This window comes from Psittacula echo, assembly GCF_963264785.1.
Source record: "Psittacula echo genome assembly, chromosome: 1".
In the NCBI taxonomy this organism is placed as follows: domain Eukaryota; kingdom Metazoa; phylum Chordata; class Aves; order Psittaciformes; family Psittacidae; genus Psittacula; species Psittacula echo.
The window spans coordinates 43633-54882 of NC_137735.1; the positions used below are offsets into that span (position 1 = coordinate 43633).

Here is an 11250-nt window from a genome sequence, read left to right on the forward strand (position 1 = left end):
ATGACAAAGTCAGGGAAACTGGGGGGAACACGGGGCATTAGTGACTGAACTGATGGTGCAGGTGGAAATTGCTTTGGCAATCATATCATAGACATCAAACTGGGGTCCACCTTGCTGATGGGAAGAGGCAAATAAACAGGGGCCTGTGATTATTCCTGATAGAAGGAAGCTTCTAAAGGGGAAACTTGGGAAGAGGGGAAGGGAATATAAGGGGGGAAAATGACAAAACTGGGGCTGTTTGGGGTCCCTGTTGAAAAGCCCTCTATCCAATCACGACAGTGTGAAGCGGGGCAATAACTATGCTGTTACTGTGACTAATTCTTGACAGCCAGAGGGAAGGTCCATGCTTTCCCTAACACCAGCCTGACAAGAGATCCCTGGCAGATCAGTGGTTTCATGCCGGCACCATGCGAGGCCCTCAAGGGGAGGAGGTAGCAGTTATAAGAGGCTGTATCTTTTAGAATGGGGAGGAGAAAATGGCAGCCCCCAGGGGAAGCGGTTGGCTGGGCTTTGAGCAGCTCCCAGATCATTTTCTCCTGGTTCCAACTGGCACTTGGCCTGCAGAAACTGGGGCTTCTGCTTCATCCCTCCTGTGGCTCCTAGACCGGTACCGACATCGCTCAGCTCACCTGGGGCGCGTGCTTCCAGCGGAGCAGGGAGCACACAGGCTGCCTCACCGGAGGAGTCTGCTCTCAGACCAACAACGCACCACCCACAGCACCTGCCCGCGGCAGAAGCAAACAGAGCTGCCCATCCAGGGCCAGTTCTGCACTGCATCAAACAGGCAGGAGCCACACGTCCCCCGAGCACCTCCACAAAGCCTGGGGCAGGACTGGCTGCCAGGATGCACACAGGGAACATGCGCTGTACTGCCAGCCATGGCACACACCACTGTGATACACCCTGGCTGTCAGAGCAGCAGAGGAACTTCCCTGGTCAACACATGGAAATTACCTGTATGGAGACAATGAAGTGAGGCAAAGGAAAGGGAAAGGAGGAGGCCACAAAGATGATCGGGGGCTGGAGCAGCCCTGCTCTGAAGCCAGGCTGAGAGAGCTGGGCTGGGGCAGCCTGGACAAGAGAAGGCTCCTTAAGGGGAGACCTTAGAGCAGCTCCAGTGCCTAAAGGGGCTGCAGGAAACCTGGAGAGGGGCTTGGGACAAGGGCCTGTAGGGACAGGGCAAGGGGAATGGCTTGAACCTGCCAGAGGGGAGACTGAGATGAGCTCTTAGGCAGAAGCTCTTCCCTGTGAGGGTGCTGAGGCGCTGGCCCAGGGTGCCCAGAGAAGCTGTGGCTGCCCCATCCCTGGCAGTGTTCAAGGCCAGGTTGGACACAGGGGCTTGGAGCAAGCTGCTCCAGTGGAAGGGGTCCCTGCCCGTGGCAGGGGTTGGAGCTGGAGGAGCTTTAAGGTCCCTTCCAACACAAACCATCCCCATGATTCTATGAAGGCAGACAGAAGACATCCTAATCTAGGCAGAATCCAGAAAAATAATCTTCTGGTCCTAAAGCCAGGGTTCATTGCAGACTTGCTGTGGCAACAGGAAGTCTGTGGCCAGCCAAAGGCTCAGTTTGCATTTACCTTATTTCTCATGCTTCCCCAGAGCATCCATTACACCCTGAACTGCTTCCAGAAAGTCATAAGGTGGAGCATAGGGCAGCTGTCTGAGCAAGAGACAGATCTGGTCCACACACACAGTCAGAAATAACAGGCTCTCTCCTGATTAGCGAAGACCAAGAGCCTTCCCCACTGCACACACTAGGGTGCATAGATCAAGTGGGTCCTGTGCTGCACTTACCCCTTAGTCCCAAGGTGGCTGTTAGGACAGATGATGCCAATCTGAAGCAGGAAAAATCCCTGTTCTTTCCTGGCAGCTGAGGCATGCGGGGCTGTGCAGGGGCCTGGCGGGGACTGCAGCATTTGCCTTCGAACCATCACCCTCCCCGGTGAAAGCTGCATCCGCCGCTTCGCACATTGGACACCTTCAGCTCTATGGGACCGAGCAGACCTGGAGCACTGAGATACAGTGACCACAGAGCAGGAGAGACTCCGGGGCTCCACTCCCGGGGGTGGTCATCATCACTGAGCTCTTGGAGCCTCACACTGGAGTCAAGAGCAAGGATTACGGGCAGCCGGCCTGGCCCCTGCTACGCAATGCCCAGACCTCTTCTCTGGAGCAGGCAGAACTGCTCTTGGGATGAGCACATGGACCTGCCATGGACAGGAGCAGCAGCACGGGGCCACCCAGCAGCCAACCACCAGCAGCAGATGCTGCTGCTCACACCTCTCATCCCAGGCAGGAACTGCCTCAGCCTCCCTCAGATTCCCAAAGCCCCTTAGGACTTTTCCCTTCTCCTGCGGCAAAAGCCCGAAGGGAAGATTACCCAGCACAGGAGAACAGCCGCAGATTGCTCCTGTGCTGTACTGTTACAGGACTGAGGCTTCCCCCCCGCAACATGGGCATCAGACAAGTGCCCAGTCAGAGCTCCCCACCTTGCCACCATCTCACCAGTCTGGGGACCTGAACACGATGCTCCAGACTTCCCCAATGGTGTGTGGCTCCTTGGGTCTGAGCAGTGGCTGCAGAAGTCATGCTTAGTTCTCTGCAGAGGTGCACTGTAGTGATGCCTGTCCGCACAGCGTTCTGCTGCCATCTCTATCCCCAGGCTGGTGAACCTGCACAAGTCAGCAGCAGCCCAGACTCAGAGACAAGCAGTGCCGAGCCCCACAGAAGGGACACAGAATCTCTCAGAACCACTACCAGCACCAAAAACACAACCTGGTTTTTCCCTGCATAGCTTTCTGCCAAGGCTGGGCACAGCAATCCCAGCCAAACCCCTGGCCTCAGACACACAGCTGTGATCACTGGTTTGCCATTTAAGTCAGTGGGACTGAAGAGCTGAAGCCTGGCACTGCCCAGCCTGATGCTTGGAGGCCATCACATTTTCTGCTCCCATCAGCCTGTAAAGGTATCTGTGAACCTGACTCTATCCCTTACCGCCCTGGCATCTGGGCATCTTAAGCACAGCTGAACCCAGCACACACTTTCCTCCATGGTCTCCTCTTAGCTCAGTAGCTCAGGCACCGACAGGAACTTGTCACCCTGTGAACACTGCTCAGCTGTGTTCACAGATGCTCCCCATCTTGGGTACCTGACAGCACAGACATGCCACAGGCAAACGCTTCATTCCAAGATGTACAAACTTTAATATTAAAATAATTTTGTATAAAAATACTTCTGGAAAGTCTCTCATGCACCACAATAGGCATCCTAGCCCTGCGCCCGGGCACGGAGCCAGGGCAGAGCCAGAGCAGCAGGCGCAGGGGGACAGAGCCAGCTCCAGAGCAAAGTAGCATCAGCCATGGCTCTCTCGCTCTTGCTGTGGAAAGGGCTTCCAGGGAAACGCAGCCCCTGAGCATGGGTGAGCCTCAGCCAGAGCAGTCCTTGGCCACAGGCCACCCCTGGGGCCTATGGAGGACACCACTGCTCACGGCTGGGCCCCCCCAGTCCCTCCTAGTCCGGCACAGTGCAGCAGGTCGCTATATCACCCCTAAGTCCTCATAGACGGGCGACAAGCTGCACTCATCCACAGACTGCTCCTGCTTGCGCACGTGCTGGGCCTTCAGCACCTGGCTGTAGAGCACCTCCACGTTGTTGTTGTTGCTGCTGTTGAGGCTGGGTTTGACAACTGCCTGCTCAGAAGCAGCATTTCCCCGCTGCCTGCCCGGGTCCCCACTCTTCTCAGTGCCTTTAGGGATAAAGGCTGCCTGGGGCTTGGGGCCAGGCACCGGCTTGGGACCCTTGGCCTTGGCCTGGAAGACCGGTACCGAGTAGTCGTCGGTGCTGGGGCTGTAGGGGTACTCATAGCCGGCCCGGCCATCATGGCCCTGGGTGCGCCAGGCCTCGCCCGCCAGACGCGCCTCGTCGTAGATGCAGGCGTGCAGGGGCAGCGCGCGCGGAGCGCGGCCCTCGGGCTCATCGTAGATGTGCTCCCCCCGCGCGGGTGCCGTGGGGCCCTGCCCATGGGCCTCGGCCCACACCTGCTCGTACGAGCCCGAGCAGAGCAGCCGCCGCTTCCCCTCATCCGCGGGTTTGCTGTCGATGGGGTCCGAGTACAGTGGGTCCGGGTGCGGGCGGAAGCCCTTCACCGAGTCCAGGGGCTCCGAGTACACACTGCACGGGTCCTCAGCCGGCAGCAGCGCACGGGGCACCTTAGGCAGTGGGGAGCGGGGGGGGGTGCTGGGGACTGCAGGCTTGGCCTGTGCCACAGGGAGCTCTGGCAGGGTCCGTGCCTTCAGCAGAGACACTGTGTCTCTCTCCTCTGCTGCCACACTGGGCCTGGGGGCCAGTCCTCCCTTGGGTGCTGGGGGATCATCCCCCTCCGTGGGCACCTCCAGGCTCAGAGAGTCGGCCAGGGCCTGTCGGATGAGCACCACACTGGGGCTGTCCGAATCCAGCGAGCCACAGCTCTGACGGTTCTCCTCCACCTGTGCCTTCTGCTCCCTGATGGAGGCTTCCACCAGCCGGAAGATCTCGTTGCCCTGCTTGGTCTCGAAGGTGAAGTTCCCTGGGCCAGAGCTGCAGCGCCTGCCAGCTTCGAAGGAGAACATCACCTGCAGGGGAAGCGGAAGGGTCACATCCTGTCCAGCACCTGCTGACGCAGCACATCGTGCAGGCTGCGCATACTGCTGCACTGATCCTGCACATCCCACAGGAGAGACTCTATGGGACACCCAGCTCCTTCCGCTCCCTGCAGTGAGGCCACAGCTCAGTGAGCAGCTCCCCAGGGGGGGCTGTGCCCAGCAGCTGTGCTCAGCACTGTGCAGCACTGCCCAGCAGCCCAGAGCAACCTGTGAAACTGGAGCTGCGGGCACAGCTGAGGGGACGTCACTGCAAGATGCCCCAGGGCCAGAGCTGTAGGTCCTGTTGGAGACCTCCTGCCTCACCTGAGCAGCTCCAGCAGGGTCAGCAGCTGGCACCAGACAGTCTTGGAAATAACAGGCAGGTAGCACCGAGAACAGAGTGGTGTGAGATGATGAGCGACAGTTCAGCACAGGGAACTATTATGGGCAGCCTGGAAAGTCAGCTCTAGTCAGGCAGAAGGGAAGTGATCCACAAGCACAAGATACACGACGTGGAACGCAAGAGAACGGCCAGAAGCAGCAGCCTGGCTACCAATAGCAAGCAACGCATCTGCCTTAGCAGCATTACTCTGTTAATGGTTTGAAGTACTCTAAAAAGAAGTCTTGCAACAAGGCTGTGTTTCTCAGGCCTGAGCTCACGCTCATGCTCAGGTTCCCACCAGCAGATGCTCACTTCCTTCTGAATCTCAGTCTCTGAATCCAGGTGAGATTTCTGCCCCATGGGTGCTTTCTCACATGCAGCAGCAGTCCTTGGGGTTGCTACAAAAGTCGCTGGGGCCAGACTTCCTTTTGTGGGTCACAGAATCACAGAATCCCAAGGGTTGGAAGGGACCTCAAAAGCTCATCTAGTCCAACCTCGCTGCAAGAGCAGGGTAACCTAGAGTACATCACACAGGAACTTGTCCAGCCAGGCCTTGAATATCTCCAACGTCAGAGACTCCACAACCCCCCTGGGCAACCTGTTCCAGGGCTCTGTCACTCTCACAGTAAAGAAGTTTTTCCTGATGTTCACATGGAACCTCCTATGCTCCAGTTTACACCCATTACCCCTTGTCCTATCACTGGACATCACTGAGAAAAGCCCAGCTCCATCATCCTGACACTCACCCTTTACATATTTGTAACCATTGATGAGGTCACCCCTCAGTCTCCTCTTCTCCAAGCTAAAGAGCCCCAGCTCCCTCAGCCTCTCCTCATAAGGGAGATGTTCCACTCCCTTCATCATCTTTGTGGCTCTGCGCTGGACTCTTTCAAGCAATTCCCTGCCCTTCTGGAGCTGAGGGGCCCAGAACTGGACACAAGATTCCAGATGCGGTCTCACCAAGGCAGAGTAGAGGGGGAGGAGAACCTCTCTTGACCTACTGACCACAGCCTTTCTAATGCACCCTAGGATGCCATTGGCCTTCTTGGCCACAAGGGCACATTGCTGGCTCATGGCCATCCTCCCATCCACCAGGACCCCCAGGTCCCTTTCCCCTTCACTACTTTCCAGCAGGTCCAACCCCCAACCTGTACTGGTCCATGGGGTTGTTCCTCCTCAGATGCAAGACTCTACACTTGCCCTTGTTGAATTTCATCAAGTTTCTCCCCGTCCAGCTCTCGCTGAATGGCAGCACAGCCTTCTGGTGTGTCAGCCACTCCTCCCAGTTTAGTGTCATCAGCGAACTTGCTGAGGGTACATTCAGTTCCCTCATTCAGGTCGTTGATGAAAATATTAAACAGCACTGGTCCCGGCACCGACCCCTGAGGGACTCCACCAGTCACAGACCTCCAGCTAGATTCTGCCCCATTGACCACAACTCTCTGCCTTCTTCCTTTCAAACAGTTCTTGATCCACTTCACTACCTGATCATCAAGCCCACACTTCCTTAGCTTATCTATGAGGATGCTGTGGGACACAGTATCAAATGCCTTACTGAAATCAAGACATACCACATCTACCGCTCTACCATCATCGATCCACCAAACACAAGAAGGGCCAAGCCATCACTGCTTGGGACCTGTGGGTGCAGCTGCCTGCTCCTCACACTATGCAACTCCTGTCCTGCCCTGGCACAAACCCTGCAGATGAGCAGCCGGCTTCCCAAGCACAGCTGTTTCCACTTCTGTTTTGGTAAGGTGCTGCAGAAGGCACCATTCACAGACTGCAGCCAACAGCGGCGCTTCTATGAACAGCCCTGGGAGACGACTTCCTCCCCATCCAGCGCGGCAGGTACCTCTTGTGCTCAGGGGAGCAGTAAGACAGACTGGGGACCTGCTGCTGGAGGACATGGGGGAAGGGACAGACCTACACAGGTCAGGCAAGGAGCAATATGCCCAGTAAGGTGACCAAATCTAGAGGAACTGGCGTCTCAAACAGCCCCTCCTGCTCTGGCCACCATTCTACAGAAGGGATGGAGTGAATCTGGGGCAGGGCCAGGGCTGCAGGGAGCCGAGGTCTCCAGAGGCTGGGGGGAGCTTGTGCACTGCACAAAACTTGCCTGTCCCGAGCAGGAAAAGTGGGGACAAGCCAGCTGCAGGGGCTGCAATGGCCCCAGCGGGAGCGGGTCAAGGACCACATAAGAGAGGGCTCTGCACAGCCATGCCCTCACTGGGGCACGTCCTGCCAGCCCACACTTCTGCACGGTGACACGGGTGGGAGCAGAGGGCTGACGGCCTCACAGGCATCCCTGAGGGCTCTTCTGTGGCTGCTGAGGGCTGCAGCAGTCCCGGCATCCGGCAGAGCCTGCTTCCCAGCTGGCACAGGCTGCTTGGGCACATCAGCTCCTTACCCTCTGGCATGGAAAAGCCCATGGGGGAACAGCACACGGCATCCCCCGGCCCCTCACCTTGTCCCGGCCGTATCTCCGGAGCAGACGGTAGGGCCAGATGTAGAGGATTTCATTTGTCCGTGGGTCCTTCAGGACGAGGCTGTCACGCTCAGCCTTGAGCACATAGGCACCACGCAGCTTGCATCGCTCCGCGGCCTCAGTCCGCTGCACCGTCACCCAGAAGGTGTTCACTGTGGGGACAGGGAAGCTCAGGGCAGGGCAGAGGAAACCACGTCCCCAGGCAAGGCCTCGCCAGCCCAGCGAAGCCCTGGTGACAGGGCAGCAGCAGGAGAGGCCCCGCAGAAGGTAGCCCAAAGTCGGGGCAGTGGCAGATCCCACCTTCGTCTCTCGAGTAGTAGATGGAGTTCACGGCCATCTCCAGGGTTGGTGCCTCCCCGTCGCCCTCTCTGCCGCGCCGGGCCACCACGCCAGCATGGCTGGGGCCATTCCCCTGGCAAGGGAGAGAAGATCAGCCCCAGCTCCCCCATCCCACATTAGCCCCGGGTCCCCTTGCAGCCACTGCCCCCTGCCAGCCCCCCTGCCCTCCCCAAGGGGCCAGCCCAGCCTCGCACAGCTTGGCCACTCTGCAGCCACACCAAGCCCTTCCCTGCCCAGGGTCAGTGACAGATCACAGGGTGCCCACACCCAAGCTGCCATGAATGGGGCTCCCTGGGGCTCAGGGCACAACCCTGGCTATGCACTGGCCAGGGTGCATAGGACAGCAGCGTCTCCTGGCAGCCTTGCCCCGCAGACCCTGCCTCTCCATGCAGCACAAGCCAGTACGAAGACATGGTCCCATGCCCCCATCCCCTGCTGCTCCTCAACCACTGTGGTGTGCCCATGCAGGTCCCCTGGTGCTGAGACAGAGAACAGCTCTGCTCCAGCGCAGGCACACTGGTGCCCAAAGCCTAGCATGGACCCAGGTGTGCTTTCCCAGCAGTATGAGCAAGGCAGGGAGCTGATGAAATGACCCAGTAACACAAGGGTCCATGTCCTGCCTCTGCACAGGCAGGGAGCTGCTGTCAGTGTCGGTGCAGAGCCCGCAGAAGGGAAGCAAGTGCTTCTATTTTAACACATGCAGAACTGAAAGTGCATCGCACATACCCTGTCAGCAGCCCTGTCCCAGCAGCAGGGTCCTCTATGGGTTGTGTGGGGGATGCACCCTCAGTGCTACTCCCAGGTAGCAAAGATCCTCCTCCAGGGAAGGCCCACACAAACCAAAGGCTCACAGATGCCCTGCAAGAGCTGCTTCAGCAGATCCTGCACTGTCTCATGAGGGTCTGCACTTGGACAGGAGCTGGAAGCTGTTTCTCAAGGGCACGAGGGATGGGGTTGCAGCAGTGTAAGTCTTGCAGAAGCCAAGCTGTCACAGTTTCAGTTTAAAACCTGCCACATGAGCTTCTTAACAAGAAACGAGGCACAAAAAGAGGCATTGGGCCCTCTTGTTTGGCTCCTAAACAGAATGGGGACTGCTAAAACCCAGTGTCCTTAGAGCCAACAGCAGCAGCTCCTGCTCAGGTAAAGCACGGAACAGAGCAGGTGCCAGCCTGGGGTCTCAAGGGCCACCTGATCTCCCGGAGCCCTTTAGGGCCTCATTTGGCTGCGCTCTCCTTCATCTTCCAAAGAACAGAAATTCTGTTCTGAACTCCAGATCTCTCTGGCCTCGCTCCCACGCTGCTGACCCCTCTCACCCTCCACACAGCAACAGGCAACCTGACACAAAATCACGCTGTCCATGCAGACGACGAGAAACCACAACTGAGGACCTTCAGCTTGCTGCAGAGGCCACATGTGGCTCCTGTGCCTCTTGCTCCAGGCCAGGCCTTCCCAGACCACACGCTATCCTTGCAGCCTCCTGCTCACCACTTCCTAAGCCCTCAGCTTGCTTCTGGACCTCAAGCACACAACTGACCACTACTGTGCGAAGGACGGCACGAGCACACGCCTGCTCCGAGCAGACGTTCCCCTGCCTCACCACCACCCCTCACCACTTTGAAGGCATGGGCTGTGTCCCTAGCTCAGCCTCAGGCCATTTCCAGAACAAAGGCTGCAGCACTGCCTGTACCAGACAGACATAGGGATGGATATGGAGACTCTCCAATACCAGCCAGCGCCTCTTGGCCTGGTCAGCAGGACACCCGGTCAGTGGGGTGTCATTTCCCCTGCAAACACCTATGTTGTCGTGGGAAGAACCTGGGATCAGCAGTGGCGCAGCCAGAATCGGCCAGAGCACAGCCCAGAGCTCTGTAAGCATCTATTAGGAGGGAGAGCAGGGAATCCTCAGGCAGGATGAGGCCTGGAAAACCACACTTAAAGGCCACTGCTGTCCAAACTGGGACATCCCTGCCGACCCTGGCTGCAGGGGAAGGCTGCAGAGCTGCAACTGGGGCACAGGCACTAGGTGGGGGTTCCAGCAGCAAGCAGGAGCAAGCCCCAGGGCTGGGCGAGGGGGGGGCACTGGCCACTGACACCCGGAGCCAGGCAGGTCCCAGAGCTGGGCACCGGCAATGCTCTTGGGGCTCTGCTTCCGTCACTGCTGTGGCAGGAAAGGCAGCAGTGGGTGAGACAAGAGGAAATGATGCTCCTCAGCCATCACCAGTTGGTCTCTGGGGGGGGTGAGGACAGGCTCTGTGATGGGGAAAAGCCCCACCTGGAATGGTGCTGCAAGCAAGAATTACTGATGGTGTGCTGAGGAGTCCTGTAAGCCACCTGCCTCCTGGCGTGGTGGGAGCTATGGGGAGGGGACCAGAGCCTCAGCGACAGCGCTCTGACCTCTGCGACCACTCAAGGATGCTCTGCGGCATCTCTCCCTTCAGTGCCATTCCCTCCCGCTGGGTAGGAAGGGGTCACCGCCTCCCCCCGGGGCCCGCTGCCCGGCCCGGGGCCGTCTTGGCCCGAGGGCCCCTCGCTTGCCCCTCGGCTCACCGGGAAGGCGATCTCACACAGCTTCGCCACCCACTCCTCGCTCTGCTGCTTGTCAGCCGCGAAAAGGTAGCTCCTGTCGCTGGTTTCCAGGCGGAACACGGCGGTGCCGGCGCGGGGGCCGCTCTCGGGCACGGGCCCCACGCTGGTGCAGTCCGCCAGCCGCACCACCGTCTTGTCCAGCCGCCCGGTTCCCAGCCGCTCCGGCGGCACCGGATCCTTGCAGTCGAAGAACTCCAGGCGGGCGACGCCGTGTTGGCTGGCCGGGTACAGCACGAACCAGCTCCGCTTCCACTTCTGCAAGGCAGCGGGGTCACACCGGGCCCGGGCCGGGCACCAGCGAGGGCGCCCGGTACGCTCGGCCGGGCCGGGAGCTCACCGGGAGTGGCCCCGCGGCGCCGGCGATCGGCCCCGACCGCACCCAGACGGCGCCGGAGGGAGCCGAGCCTCGGCGAGGAGGGGGCAGCCGCAGGACCCCTCGGCCCAGGCGGGCCGGTGTCCCACAGAGCCCCGGCCGCGCTTCCCGTGCCGCCGGGCAGTGCTCTCGGCCTGGTAGGGGGGCGGCCGCAGGCAGGGGGGCAGAAACCTCCCCCGGCCTGCGCCTGACCCCGACCCCCGGTGCCGGCCCCCCACCAGCCCGACCCGCGGGGAGGGTAAGGGATGTGCGGCGGGAGCCCACCTTGGTGCCGAACTTGTGGCTGTGCTGCACCAGCAGCGGCCCCTCCTTGGCCGGCGGGTCCATCCCGCTCCGCGCCGCTGCCCGCGCTTCCGCCCGCCGCGAACGGCGCCGGGGCGGGGGCGGGGACAGGGAGTGCGTGCGTGCGTGCGTGCGTGCGTGCGTGAGTGTGTACGTACTGCGGGCTGAGCACGTGCGCTG

The 11250-nt window shown here is 59.7% G+C and overlaps 1 protein-coding gene across 1 annotated transcript; it reads right to left on the bottom strand.

The window, feature by feature from the left end:
• Nucleotides 1–3190: 3190 nt before the first annotated feature.
• DOK1 (docking protein 1) lies at nucleotides 3191–11157 on the bottom strand. The gene is made up of 5 exons (XM_080631357.1): nucleotides 11053–11157; nucleotides 10377–10670; nucleotides 7791–7902; nucleotides 7470–7642; nucleotides 3191–4611 (listed from the first exon to the last, which is right to left on the bottom strand). Exons 1-5 carry the CDS (start codon nucleotides 11113–11115, stop codon nucleotides 3538–3540), a joined length of 1716 nt encoding a protein of 571 aa, XP_080487483.1. The 5' UTR covers nucleotides 11116–11157; the 3' UTR covers nucleotides 3191–3537.
• Between the last annotated feature and the right edge of the window lie 93 nt (nucleotides 11158–11250).